The sequence below is a fragment of the Helicoverpa zea genome, chromosome 12, assembly GCF_022581195.2.
Source record: "Helicoverpa zea isolate HzStark_Cry1AcR chromosome 12, ilHelZeax1.1, whole genome shotgun sequence".
Taxonomy (NCBI): domain Eukaryota; kingdom Metazoa; phylum Arthropoda; class Insecta; order Lepidoptera; family Noctuidae; genus Helicoverpa; species Helicoverpa zea.
In genome coordinates, this window is record NC_061463.1 from 8,944,180 (window position 1) to 8,959,592 (window position 15,413).

The following is a 15,413-nucleotide window of genomic DNA, read 5'->3' on the forward strand; positions in this document are numbered from 1 at the left end:
CGAATATTTCGACTTTTGACGGATTACAACTGTAAATTCATCGAAATAGTACAAGATTTAGGTTGATAACTATTAAAATAAAATAGCCCAATTTAAATATGAAATATCATAGTGCCCGACTCTCTTAATTTCTTTCTTTTTTAACTTATATATTTATCTTAGATGGACTTAAAACTTTAACTGGTTTACAGATAGCAATAATAACTTCGTACTTAATAATTTTAATTTGCTTTCATTTATTGTATAATAATAATTTAAAAAAACATTGTTTACGTTGAAACCAAGAGGATGTATTTATTTATTGACCTTTGCAAGATCCGTTTTAAAATTTGAAGTTTATCAACCAATCACGGCTCTACACACGATCGACGCTGCCACGTCAAGTGAGACGGGAGTGAATGAAGTGGCACTATTTCGGCATTTTGTGGAGTTTCGTCTTCGGAGCAGGCTTGTGAAGTGCCGTATTTTCCAACATGAGAGTGATCCTATTTACGGCGTTAGCCCTTCTGGGCGCCGCTTTGGCCGATGAAGTACCCACTGAAGAAAACGTACTCGTATTAAGCAAATCTAACTTCGAAGGAGTCATTTCAGCAAACAACTTCATATTAGTGGAATTCTGTAAGTTTTTGCTGTAAACTATTGTTCTTTTGTCTTTTCTTGACTGTGGGTTGAAAGATGGTATTCTTTGTTATTTATTATTTCACTGAAATGTGTGTGACACGTCGATCAGCGTGGTTGCGCGCGAGCCGGCACGTATTGCATGCCTTTGTGAATCATCATGTAAACTATTTGCAGATGCGCCATGGTGCGGTCACTGCAAGTCTCTCGCTCCGGAGTACGCCAAGGCCGCCACCAAGCTGGCCGAGGAGGAGTCTCCCATCAAACTGGCCAAGGTTGATGCCACGCAGGAGCAAGAGCTCGCCGAGAGCTACGGCGTCAGGGGATACCCGACACTCAAGTTCTTCAGAAACGGCAGCCCTATTGATTACACTGGTATGTGGATTTTATTGCTACGAGAAATTGCGCTTTTATCTTATGTTTATTAAACTTTTCATGGTTCATTCATGAAATGTAAATATTTTCTCCTGATAATTTGCAATGCCTCATTAGATTCTAATTACTGTTTCTTTCATTAAGTACTTGACTACAGATTTACTTATCCCACTTTCCTTTCTCTTAGGTGGTCGCCAAGCTGACGACATCATCACCTGGTTGAAGAAGAAGACTGGTCCTCCTGCCCTTGAGGTTGCCTCTGCTGAGCAGGCCAAGGAGCTCATTGCCGCCAACAACGTCATCATCTTTGGTTTCTTCTCTGACCAGAGCACTCCTAAGGCTAAGGCATTCCTTGGTGTTGCCAGTGCTGTTGACGACCAGGTCTTTGCCATTGTTTCTGACGAGAAAGTCATTGCTGAGTTGGAAGCTGAGGACGAGGATGTCACCCTCTTCAAGAACGTAAGTACTTGCACTAATTCATTACTCACTAACCTGTTTTATTAATGACACTGCTCAACAGTGAAAAGTCATTAATTAAAAACTTTATCTTTTTAAAGTTGGTGTGTACTTGTTGCACAAGTTTTCTGCTTGTTACTAAGCCCACATGAGTTTACATTTTAGGTACCTACTAATAATCGAATCTCAAATTTTCTGCTTCTCATTATATCTAAGAGCATTATGGCTTTATGGAATACACAATAAATCCTGCATGCTAATTTTAGGCAGTATAGTGACATAATAAGTAGTTGATGTAAGTAGACATGTACATACACAATTCAATTGTACATGATTGGTCTCCGTTTGAGTTAGCAGATAATAAGTTTGTTGGCCTCACAGCATGCAGATAAAGTGTCTACACCCAATTGACCACTCTTGTATAATAACTATAATAAAACCGTGGGTAACATTGATAACATTGACACACTTATCTCCGGAAACTTATCTTCTTACTTTGATTTTAATTGCCCCTTTTAACTGATAAAATCTTAAACTTTTTTTGATAATACTTTTAGAGATATGCCTCTAGTGTTTTAAGTAAATACAAGTCACAATTATACATTAAAGTGTATTTTTTTTACTTTATCAATATTCTTATTAGTCAAGCATCTAGTGTGAATAATCTTTTAGTTTTTTATCCATAGTTTAAAAATAAAATAGTTGTTGACACTTTACCTTATTATTGAACATAATGTTTTACCATACAGGTACATATTACCATAGGGTTATTCCTTATTTACTGTTAGTTTCCTTAACAGGTGTATTTCAGATATGAAGGAAAATATCTAAAGGTTTAAAACCTATAAATGAAACTTGCACTCTATTCTTTTAAAACTTTTCTTTAAAATATTTTAGCTGTCAACATTTTTCTACTGTTGCTATATTTTTTTATTTTACATTATTTTCGTAATCACTCCATACAGGTCTATTAAACAATGAGGTTTTAACCTAATCTTGTATTGTCTATAGTTCGAGGAGCCCCGCGTCAAGTTCGACGGTGAGAAATTCGACGAGGATGTGTTCAAGACCTGGGTGTTCGTCCAGAGCATGCCCACCATTGTGGAGTTCTCCCACGAGACTGCCTCCAAGATCTTCGGTGGACAGATCAAGTACCACCTTCTGTTGTTCCTGTCCAAGGTAAGAACAGTTCTAAATAAGCTTGAGGCCCGCCCAAGTCCGATAATCGATGATCGAGTTTTTGTACGCGAAAAATACACACTGATAGCAGTAGTGCAATGCACACATGCGGTCATAAGGCGGTCAGAAAATCCTATAAAAATCGGCTCGATTATCTGTCCTACAAAAAGTCTGACGTGGCCAGACAGCCTTACATTGTAAAACACTTTATTAACTGAAGGTTAAAAATGCTTGATTTTTCCTGCAATTATAAAGTAAATTTTTTGGTTGGTCACATTTTTAACACATCTCATCATATTATTATCACCAATTTTGGACAGGATGTACCCAAATAGATTCATTGGTGATAATGGTTTAGAATTAAATGTCAAATTGTCTAGTGTAGTTAGTTGCATGTGTATATAATTTTATAAAGGTCATATTTTAATAATTCAGGAAATAACAGAGTTCTAGAACAATTGTCGATAAAGTTATAATTTTAGAATTGAGTAGACATCTCATTTAAATTCGTGTAAAAGACAAATATCGTGGACGGCTATTATTACTACTATACAAAACCGGTTTTTGTAACGGGTTATCGAAGTCGATCTCTTTATACTTAAAAGGCTAACATTGATGGTTGAGATCACAAGGCGACACATGGTGCCTTATAATAAACTGGCAGTTTCCCCGCTGTTTCACTCGCGTCCCGGGGATTTTCTGCCCGTACCGGGGTAAAATATAGCCTACTAGCTTCCGCCTGCGGCTTCGCCCGCGTAGAGTTCGGTTATATCGCGTTTCCAAGAGAATTCTTCAAAAGTCCGTGATAAAAACTATCCTATGTTCTTTCTCAAGGTCAACTCTATGTCTGTACCAAATTTTATTAAAATCAGTTCAGTGGTTTAGACTTGAAAACGTAACAGACAGACAGACAGAGTTACTTTCGCAATAATATTAGTAAGGATGTAGAAGTAATAGATGACACTTCAATTATTTTTACGACACAACGGTACATCGAAAGTGGTTAGACAAGATACATATTGGCGAGATGTACTTTCACGAACGTGAATATGTAGTGAAGAGATTTGAACCGGCGACCCGGCTTTGAACTTTCACCATTCAACTCAACAGTCGGTCATGCGCATCGGTTAATGAACTTTTTTTAACACATTTTAGTACTTATCTATGATCTTTACTAGTGTACTTTCACACCTAGACTTAGAATATATTTAGAAGTTAAGATACATTTTCAAGTAATACAGATTACTTTGTACATAACTCTTTTATCTATCCCAATATCTAATGTTAATATAGAAATTATCGCATAAACCGGAACGGTAGTTAAACGTTATCCGCTAATAACTGAGCATACAAGACGATATTATACTCAAGCAAACAGAACTAAGTTCAACGACCCTACGGTCAATGACCTCTGCTCGTCCTCAAGTCAACTGGTTGTACAACGAAATGTTTTGTTTGTAGAAAAATGGCGATTTCGACAAGTACACTGAGGAACTCAAGCCTGTGGCTAAGAGCTACCGCGACAGAGTTATGTCCGTTGCCATCGACGCTGATGAGGATGAACACCAGAGGTATAGTATTCATACTTTTTATTTACAGATACATATTACAAATTCACTCGCATTCTGAGGAAAACTAAGCCTTAAAACTGTATAAATACTAGTCTAAAGCCTCCCAACCCTTCTAGCTATGTCCGTATAAAATTTTATATAAATCGGTTTAGCCGTTTTGGCAAGAGAGCGACAGAACAACGTCACATACTATAACTCTCTTGTGTTATGGTAATGATACTTGTTCAGAAGAGTTTTTTATGCTAATTTATTCAAGGTTCTCAATGAAAGGTCTTGTGAAAAGATCTCTTTACATAATTATTTTGTTAGAATGTCGGTTTGACGTCATTCTAGCGCGCCGATGAGATAAAATGTATGAAATCTAGATGTTGACGCTGAAAAAAATGTAGTGAAATTAATACTTTTACTAAAAGTATTTCAGATTTAATTAGTGATGGCCGCCTTGTAATAACTTTAAAGTGGTCTCCTGTGGTATTTGGAGATATCCAAGCTAGCCAATGGTCAAATAATTTTTCAAATAGGTTCAGCAGTTTCGTACCCTAAGGTTCAAAAAAAGATAGCTTAATCTTGTCGATTTCTTCTATGTTTATAGGTAACTAGCTTCCGCCAGCGGCTTCGCCCGCGTGGTGGGTTGATAAAAAGTAGCCTATGTTTTAATCCAGGGTATCACCTATCTTCTACATACCAAATTTCAATCAAATCGGTCCAGCCGTTTTTGCGTGATTGAATAACAAACATACATCCATACATTCTCACAAACTTTCACATTTATAATATATAGGTAATAGGTAATAATAAGTGTGCTACTTATATGATTTCCTTAAAACTATCAATAACTTAAAACAAAAGCATCAATCACACAGCCAGCCCTTTCAGTTAAAACGTACAATCTTCAGCGAGCTATATGCGGCAGAATGAAATAAAACTGCTTTTTAATATAAGTAATTACGTGGAAACCACGCACTGGTCGCTTGTACACGTTTCCTTTTTAATGTCAAGGGCGGCCAAGGACATTTTCTTATGTGGTACAAGAATTACGTTTTGTTATTTCAGAAATGTACACCATTATAATTTTTTTTTTTTTTTTTTTTTATTCTTTGCGCCTAAACTGACTATCGAATTGCATATAGCACGCAGCGATAATGTAGATTTCTAGTCCCGAAATAGTTTATACATGCTGAGATGCCCATATTCCAAACTTTATCTACACTAATATTAGACGGGCGTAGTTTGTTTGTACGTGGCATTTTGTAGGAGGAAGTCTGGATCTGATGAGCCATGTGATTTTAAAAATGATTTGCCCATAGAAAGCTATATTATCAGTGAGGTTCTGGGTACGAGAAAAAGTTTCTCAAAATGCGGGTGAAACAACGGGATTAGGATAGAGTTATTCAAATAAAGATTACATACACCCATATTCTGCAAATACTTATTATGTATTTTGTTTATGTTCAATAGAATCCTGGAGTTCTTCGGCATGAAGAAGGAGGAGATTCCCTCTGCCCGTCTGATCGCCCTGGAACAAGACATGGCCAAGTACAAGCCCGCCACTGACGAGCTCTCTGCTAACTCCATTGAAGTAAGTATTGTATTATACTTTTATTTAATTTTCGCGTATTTCTGTAACCTATCTATCATGAGGACTGATATTTGACATCATTTATAACGAGCTAATATGTAGGTATCAATTTCAATCTCTAATCAACAGCTACTTTTTAAAGTCAGATATAGCCCTAAAAGCCGGTCCTATTGTATGGATTGTCTCAATAATTTGTTGCATTAAAACTTCACGGTATTTTTTCCTGTTCAGATTTGATACTCTAATCGTCAAGGCTATAATCAGCCTCTGTAACTAATAGTATGCTACTAATATTGCTATATCTAATTATGCACACTAGTACAAACCTTGTCAAGAATGCCAACAATACAAATACTTATACACTATAATATTAAAGTTCCGTAATATCGATAGATTTCACGGATATTAAGTACAGCACTAATAGTCGTGATTACTATTTAACTACTTAACGTCAAATTTTTATTACGTCCCTTATCGAAAGTTGCGATTACAATTACTGGCTGAGCACTGAATACAGTTGTATTAACGGCTAGACTCATTAAACGATGTTGTAAAACGTTTTATCGAATCGATAATTCATGCACACTTGCATACTTATTACCAAAAGGCAATTGGGTATTTACTTTTGATAAGAAATCGCTATAAAAAGTATTATTTTATAGCGACCATCTTCTAACTTAAAATTAATATTCGTAAGTAGAATATATTACATTGAAATTGATAGATTTTTTCCGGAAAACTAACGTTTGACGATGGCAATATAACAGAATATGGCATGAATTTCAGAACACAAACATGATAAACAAAAGTCACGGAAATCATGTCTTAGCTGATCCTTTTGAAAATTACACATAATCACATGCTATTGAGAATGAAGACGTGACGGCTATAGTTACCATGACGATTGACGCATGTATATTAACTTACAATAACTCTATACATGTGTACTAGATAGATAGTCACGCTTTACTGTACAATTTAAGAAGATTTGATATAGTTCGCCAACGCTAAATAAAACATTATTACATATTTACAACCTTAACTGCCTAAAGCAACAATTAAATCAGTTCCGATAGTATTATAAACTGTTATATAAATACACCGTTATTTGTACCGTTACACAGCTCAACCGGTAAATGCAACACATGATTAACTCTAATCGATTTAAATATTACATTAGGTCCGCTTAGCAGTATACGCTTGGTATCTGTGTATAAGAATCCCACCCAAAACAAAAATGTGAAAGGCTGCCAAGTTCGATAATATGGGAATGCTTCGCCTATAAAAGAAGTGAATCTGAATAAGTACCAAGTTCCATACACATACCTCAGTTAAAAATAGTTACTTTTTGATGATGTTACTTGGCAAGTTTTCACACACCTTGTTATAAACCTACTAAACGCAATGAATCAAGTATTTAATTTTCTATTAACACTTGCCAAGTAACATCATCAAAAAGTAACTATTTTTAACTGAGGTATGTGTATGGAACTTGGTACTTATTCAGATCTCACTTCTTTTATTCTTTATTTTATTTTTTTCTTATGATTAAGTTAGTTAAGGAAATGTCTCATTTATACTATCTTTCACATTTTTGAATATGCACTATGCTTCTTACAAAGAAATTAACTAGATTAACTAAATGGACTAGATTTACCAACTGACTGACATGACATGTTATCATATATTATGTTCGTGGATCAAAGTTACACATTCGTTCGTTATTTTCGAAAGTGACTCACACTTGGCCGTTTTCAGGTTTTTACTTTACTTTGACTAAATACAAACCTTTATAACGAATTTCAGATCGGTACGACCATTCGAAGATATACTATATAAATATAGATAAATTTAGTTCGTTTTAGTTCCTTAGGGGTATAATCAGAATTATTTTGAAACTGACTCATACTTGGCCATTTTCAGATTTTTCCCTTTACTTTGACATAAAGACCTACCTCCATGCCAAATTTCAAGTCAATACGACCATTGGAAGTGGTCTAGGTTTGTGATGAGTGAGTCAGTCATTGAGTGTATAGTAAAAATAGCGATTTTCTGACGTCAATATCTCAAGACCTACAATAGGTATATTAATGAAATTTTGTATTTTAGATAAGTGAGGGGGTCTCAACAGATACTAGAAATTTGATATGCGTAAATAAAATAGATTTTGAATTATAGGGGGGTCGAATTTGGCCCGAAATGGTTCGTGTAATATAACCCACGGCCGGTGTGTCGTTTTTTTTGCTCGAACTTGGCGGACACACTGCCGTGTGTCTAGATAAGAAGCCAGATTTCAACTTAATTGTAAAAATGTATCGGCATTTTGCACACAAGCAGGTTCTATCTCGTCTGAATACATCAGAATAACATTATTTCAATACTAGCTTTTGCCAGCGGTTTCACCCGCATCCCGTGGGAACCTCGGCACGAACCCGGATAAATGGTAGAGATTTTTTTTTTTTTTTTCAAATCGGACCAGTAGTTCCTGAGATTAGCGCGTTCAAGCAAACAAACAAACAAACTCTTCAGCTTTATAATATTACTATAGATGTAGCTGAAAGCTTCAGTTTCAACAAAGTCAGTATCAGAAAGTTTTGCCTAAAAAAACTTTCTTACAATAATACTACCCGATTATTAACCTTATTTTTCTCCCAGGAATTCGTGCAATCGTTCTTCGCGGGTACCCTGAAACAGCACCTGTTGAGCGAGGACTTGCCCGACGACTGGGCCGCCAAGCCCGTCAAGACTTTGGTCGCCACCAACTTTGACGAGGTCGTGTTCGATACTAGCAAGAGGGTGCTTGTTGAGTTCTACGCTCCTTGGTAAGTTTACAATAATGTTTCTTAAAGATGTAACCAGTTTGGATAGGCCCTTTTGACAATAGCATATGGTTGATATAGTAGGAAGTACGTATTGGTACATCGTTAATGAGTTGTGGGGTGAGGCTACATTAATCACAAGAGATATTTATTGGAACAAGAAGCACATTTACATAAAGTTCTGGTTCGTTAGGAATTATATCAGTAAAGAAAAGTCTCAGAATTTGGTATATTTTTCCCCATAATTGCTAGGTATGGTTTTGGTGACGAGATGAAAAACTGCTATATTCATATTTGAACAGACACGTCAGAAGTCACGTCACGATATAAAGTTAAAAGATACAATATTAGTGTGTAGAATAAAGATTTTATCAATGATAAGATTTGCATGTAGTTAAATAAATTTCGAAGTTGTTGATAGTATGGATTACAAAATTTGTACGTTTCCTATTAAAAAAGGTGACACATTTATTAAAATACAATATGGCTTGATCAAGTTACCTTTGTCATGTAATATGAATCACCTATACAGTAAAACGTCTGCCAATATTTAAGAATCATTACCAATATTTGTTCCACAAGGCGTTCACAATGTTTAAAAGAACATGATATACATATATTGCATCATGTCTCTGTAAAAATATGTAAATAAGATATACATTACGGGGCATGTATTCTCCAAGTATATTTCCATGTTTGATCAAGTGTTACCCGCTGTGTAACACATATAACCAGTGACATTACAACACTTTCGGTTACTATGTCTAGTTCAAGAACATTTGTCGCGCGACATTGCGTCATTTTTGTCTTGAATCCGTATAATTTACGCAAGTGTACCTCGTTAGACCGTATTCATTGAGTCGCAATTAATTCGCTTGTCAAACGTCATTGTTTGGTGTTCAACGACTCGGAAAATGGTTACTTGCTCCTTTCTAGCTACATTATGGAAATGAAGGTTTCTGAATTGTTTATTTTGTTTATATGAGGCAAGATTTGGGATTGGTTATTATCATCATCATTATGGTTGAGATATTATCAAAGGTTTAATATTTCGAGTTATTCTCGTAAAAATAATTTCAACTTCTCTGTCTTGAATGTACCTAAATATAAATTTACAAAAATACAATAAACTCATTTATTATTACAACAATAGATTAGATTACTCGGGCTGGTTTCCGCAACTCCACGACAAAGCGCGTATTTTGCGTGTGAGGGTGATAATGGGTGTTTATTCACTCGATCCACCCCAACTCCTCGAGAAAAGCCAGCAGAGGTTTAATTCTGCTGACTATCTCTTGGATAGTACCTGGGTTACCGAAGTACTTAGCCCTGTATATGGCGGTTTCAGGGCAGTCTAGTAGCACGTGTGCCGCTGTTTCTTCTTCCCCCATGCAGGCTCTGCATAAGGGACTGTCTGTAACTCCTATAACATAGAGGTGTTTATTGAAGGAGCCGTGTCCAGTTAGAACTGCCGTAAACTTACGTAAATTCTGCTTTGATAGGCCCATCAGCTGTTTAGTGAGGCGATCGTTGATGGTCGGGAGGGCCATCTTCGCCTGCCTGCACGCGCTGTGGTTAGTCCAGAGGTGGTTGTGTTTGTGCCTAGTACGCTGTCTTACCAGTGTTCGTAGGTGGCCGAAGGGGAGTGGCAGTATGGGTTCTGGTCCTACTGCTGTTTGGTCTGATCCCCTTCTCGCCAGCTCATCCGCTGCATCGTTGCCTCGGGAGCCACTGTGTCCTTTTATCCATTGAATGGTTATGTTATTTAAACTGCCTACCTTGTTTAACCGTTGGTGGCACTCGTGTATAAGGCCGGAGTTTGCGCAGTGTTTGCTTAGGGCCTGTATTACTGCCATGCTATCTGAGAGTATTCGGATAGAGTGACCGGTTACTTCCCGCTTTATGACTGCTTCGGCCGCTAGGGAGATGCCTATACATTCAGCTTGGAATACTGTATTATGTACTCCTAGGGGTGTGAATATGTGTATGTTTAGGTCTTCTGAGAAGATGCCTGAACCTGTGCCGGTGCTTGTTTTGGATCCGTCGGTGAAAATTCTTAGTTCTTTGGGATTATGTCCCTCGTAACGATGATCCTCAAAAAGTTGGATCCTGTATTTCTTATCGAATATAAAGACTTTGGGTATGCGGTCGTTTATAGCCTGCATAATGGGAAAGTCTGCATAAAGATTGTTTAGTATAGTTGTGTGTTTTGTAGGCAACTTGCTCCAGAGATTAAGGGTTTTGAGTCTTAGAGCCGTCATTGCTGCTTCTTGCTGTGCAAAGAGGTTCAGCGGCGGCAGACCTAGCATGGCTTCCAACGCTGCCGTTGGTGTTGTCCTCATGCCACCTGTGGCTGCCATGCAGGCTTGTCTTTGGACTCGCGCCAGTTTATTTGCGACTGTAGTTTGGTCAGTTTTGGGCCACCAGACTAAGGCGCCGTAAGTGATCATGGGGCGGATCACTGTTTTGTATAGCCATAGTATTATCTTAGGGGATAAGCCCCATTTCTTCCCTATCATTTTCTTACATTGCCAAAAGGTAATGCTGGCTCTGTTTACTTTATTGTCTATATGATTACTCCATTTCAGCTTACTGTCCAGAGTGACGCCAAGGTATTTGACTTCGTTGGATAGTTTGAGTTCTGTATTGAAGAGTTTAGGTAGTTTGTACGGTCCCAACGTTCGTTTGTTTGTGAACATGACTAACTCAGTCTTGGTGGGGTTTACTGAAAGGTCAAATTCCCTGCACCACTGTTCTACGATTCGTAGGGCCTGTTGAGTAAGGTTGCAGATAGTGTCAGTTACCTTGCCTGAGATGAGGATGGCAAGGTCATCCGCATAACCTATTGTGTAGTCGTGGTTTGCGTTTAGTTTTGTGATGAGATCATTAATCACTAGATTCCACAGGAGCGGGGACAGTACCCCTCCCTGTGGACATCCTCTGGCTATTAGTGCTGATTTGTCATCATCTTCAAAGCGTACCACGCGTTTGCTGAGCATGTTTGTGATCCAATCAGTTAGCATCGGGTTAACTCTGTGTCTGAGTAAGCTCGTTGTTATGCTAACGAAGTTTGTTTTATCAAAGGCTCCCTCAATGTCTATAAAGGTGCCAAGGCAGATGCCTTTTTGTTCTATTGCCTCCTCTATCCGGCTTACTACCAGATGAAGCGCTGATTCTGTTGATTTCCCCGAGCTATATGCGTGCTGATTCGGATGCAGGGGGTTGTTTCTTAGCGCACCGTCCCTCAGCTCTCGCTCACATAACCTTTCCAGGGTTTTTAGAGCAAAGGATGTCAGGCTGATTGGTCTGTAAGATTTTGCGCTTGTGTAGTCTCCTTTACCTGGCTTTGGGATAAAGACTACTTTGACCTCCCTCCATTTTTTGGGGACATATCGAAAAGCCAGGCATGCTCTCATTAGTCTTAATAGTCTATATGAGATGTATGGTCCTCCCCATTGCAGGAGCGCTGGGAAGATTCCGTCCGGACCTGCTGCTTTGTATGGGTGGAAGCTTTGAATTGCCCAATGGAGTTTTTCCATTGTGACGATTTTTTGTGCGTATGACCAATCTTCTTCAGTTGGTGTTTGTGTTACCTCATGCCATTCTACATTTTGCGTGAAAACGCATCCTGGGAAGTGGGTCTCAATTAGGACGCGCTTCGTTTCTTCCGGCGATGTGGTATGTGTGTTGTCTGGTTTTCGGAGAGTGCCCAGACCAGGTGTGTTTTGTTGTGCTAGGATTTTCCTTACCCTGTTTGCTTGTTGACAGGACTCGATGTTACCACAGAACTTGCGCCATCCCCTGGTACTTCGGAATCTGATGCATTTCTTGTACCTTGATTTGGCCGCCTTATAGTCGTCCCAATCCTCGTCGGCACATGTATTCATTGCTCTGTTTAGAGTTTTTCTCACTTGTTTACGCCTGCGTTCTAGTTCCGCACCCCACCATGGTTGTTTCCCTGGTGTTTTCTGGTATGCAGTTTCGGGGCAGGCTGTTTGATAGCTGTCTATCATTGACTGTGTGAGGTAGCTTACCTGTTCGTCAATTTGTTCTGTGTCCACGTAATTTGTAGGGTCCCCGAGTTGCGCAAGTTTGGTGCTGAGCGTACGGGGTATTATTACAACAATATAAGGGCCGTTATAACCGAAATTTTAAGCGTCCGTGTTTCTTAAAAGTACTGCTCACTTTGAAAATTTAATGTGAAATTTCACAGTGACCTTAAACAGTCGTATTAAGAAAACAAATGTTTATATTGTCAGTGGGCTTACACTTGTACAGAATTCTAACAAATATTTCTTTCGTTCCCAGGTGCGGTCACTGCAAGCAGCTGGCCCCGATCTACGACAAGCTGGGCGAGCACTTCGAGAAGGACGATGACGTCATCATCGCCAAGATGGACGCCACCGCCAACGAGCTCGAGCACACCAAGATCACCTCCTTCCCCACCATCAAGTTGTACACTAAGGATAACCAGGTTTGTACTATCAAAAGTTTAAATACACATTTCGCATCAAAAGTTTAAACTTAAAAAATCGAACCTACCAGGTTTATAGACATTTTATTTTATTGTAATTATACTGATTATTAATACAGGCACATTAACATGGCTGTAAACTGCTATTGATGTTCTGGAAAAGCTGCGGTTTCCAACTTTCACAGCTTTTTTTAATATTAATTAAACTTTAAAATCTTATAGTAAAATTATCTTTATATTGCTGTCAAATTCAAAGATATCAATATATGGGATATTCATATAGTAACACTAAACATTATGATCATTTCTAACAAAATTATTATGTATTGTACAGGTGAAAGACTACAACGGTGAGAGGACACTGGCCGCTATGACCAAGTTCGTTGAGACTGACGGCGAAGGCGCCGAGCCTACACCCAGCGTGGTAAGTTATCATCACTTTGCATTTTATAATATTTTCCTCTTAGTATACTAAGAGAGATTTCTGGTATATAAAACACCAAAAAGGTATCTTTAGGCCTATACTATTAGTTAAATTAAAATTAAGTCACATCTGGTTTGACTTAGATATCAGGGTTTCCCTTAGAAGTGATAAGTTAATCAATAGAGTGTATCTACCTTTATCTGGTATCAAAATTAAATAATGCTTATAGTTTTTTACCTAGAAATCGTAATCAATATTCTGATTGTCGACCATATCGTAAACGCAAATCGTCCTTGAGCTATTTCGAAGTACTGTAGAGCAAAGAATATTTTAATTAACTAAATCTTAATGAAATTTTGCAATTTGATACAGTTTGCCTTGCGTTCATTGGTTTACGATTTTTATGAGTTGTAAACTACGCCTTGTATTCGCTAAGATTATTAACCGTAAAAAACTGTGTGGTTGTGCGATAAATAACTTCGCTTATCTGCCAAAGCATTCTGAAAGTGTATTTAAATGCTATTCCTCTTGTTAATTAGGAAAATTGAACTTAAGAAAAAGAAGATTTTACTTATTTGCTTCCTATAACGAGATGATGATAGAAGCAAACCATCTATAGTTCTCTCATTTAGTTAATATTTTTGAACATGTACTAATGAAATATTTGCTATTATTTGCAGAGTGACGATGATGAAGAAGACGAGTTGCCCGCCAGAGACGAGTTATAAGCGCTCACTCATGAGACTTCCATAGCATAGTACTGTATAGATGATAATTATTTACTTTTATACCTAAACTAACCACGCATTTCTCGCGCTAGACTGTTGACTTGTTCTCTAAATTGTGTTAAGGGTTGTACTTGAACGAATTTAAGTTAGTAGCATTGTATGATATTCTATAATGTAATACTCTTCCGAACGCATATCCTCCTGCGGCCGATCTCGTGCAAGTGCCCAATAAAAGTTAATTTATTTTCTAAAAGCATAATTTATTTTGCATAAACAGCAGCATTAATTAGTTTATGTATAACTAATGTATTTATAATTTCTGTATCATAATGAGGTATATGTTTTGACATTCCTTAGTACAAGTTTTAGTTACATCGAACAACAAGTGTTTTGTTAAAGAAGCATTGGCGGTTATTTTTTTATATTTTACTTGTACATTTATTCATCACAACAAATAGAATTACTTAAGCCGGACTTTACCTTTAAGTTGTATTTTTGTAGCGTTTTTTATTGAAATTGTGACGTTGAATAGTTCAATCATAAGTACTTGCATTCTTAAATGTATTTAGTGCTATTTTCATAATTATAATTAGTAAAGATCTTGAAAATGTAATTTTCTACGTATATTTGGTAATTCTGACTATAAATGTAAATATTCATAATTGTATTTGCCAAATCTGCAATTGTGTATCTATTGTGGATACAGAAATTGATAAATAAAAAAAATTAAAACGGATCAACGGTTTTTTATTGCACCCATTCTCAAGGATGACTTGAGGACTCGAATTTCCACGAGACCCAATCCACATTTGACACCAATGGTGGCAAAATTGACTGGGCTACAACTGGGGCCCGATTCTCCTAAGTTAATAATGTCAAAATCTAATAGAAATCGAATCGCAATATGATCGCAATAGCAGTTTTAACCATATCGGGCATTCTGCTACTAATATAATACCAATCGTATTCCCACGACCTATTGGTCGTGGTCTCCTATTTTGGTGATTTTGGTCTATACGGTAGTTTGCTCTACAATCATATTGCAATAGTTAATCATTTGCAGACAAAATGATTCATTATTGAATGACAGAAAACGTTTATTTCAAAGAAAAAATAGTGGAATGCCACATACGTTTCAATCGTAATCGAGTCGGGATTGGATCGCAGTCGAACGTGAATCGTATGTTGCT

General features: G+C 37.3%; 1 protein-coding gene across 2 annotated transcripts; it reads left to right on the forward strand.

Annotated features, from left to right (window-relative positions):
• The first annotated feature begins 366 nt into the window (after positions 1–366).
• LOC124634951 (protein disulfide-isomerase) lies at positions 367–14,959 on the forward strand. Of its 2 annotated transcripts, none has more exons than XM_047170649.1 (10): positions 367–618; positions 796–993; positions 1,181–1,452; positions 2,461–2,628; positions 4,090–4,199; positions 5,658–5,778; positions 8,434–8,600; positions 12,906–13,071; positions 13,406–13,523; positions 13,561–13,730. In XM_047170649.1, exons 1-10 carry the CDS (start codon positions 474–476, stop codon positions 13,713–13,715), a joined length of 1,620 nt encoding a protein of 539 aa, XP_047026605.1. In that variant the 5' UTR covers positions 367–473; the 3' UTR covers positions 13,716–13,730. The 2 variants fall into 2 exon arrangements, with proteins under 2 accessions (XP_047026605.1, XP_047026606.1); XM_047170650.1 differs by lacking the exon at positions 13,561–13,730 and adding an exon at positions 14,176–14,959 and having other exon boundaries at positions 370–618; positions 13,406–13,495.
• The last annotated feature ends 454 nt before the right edge of the window (positions 14,960–15,413 follow it).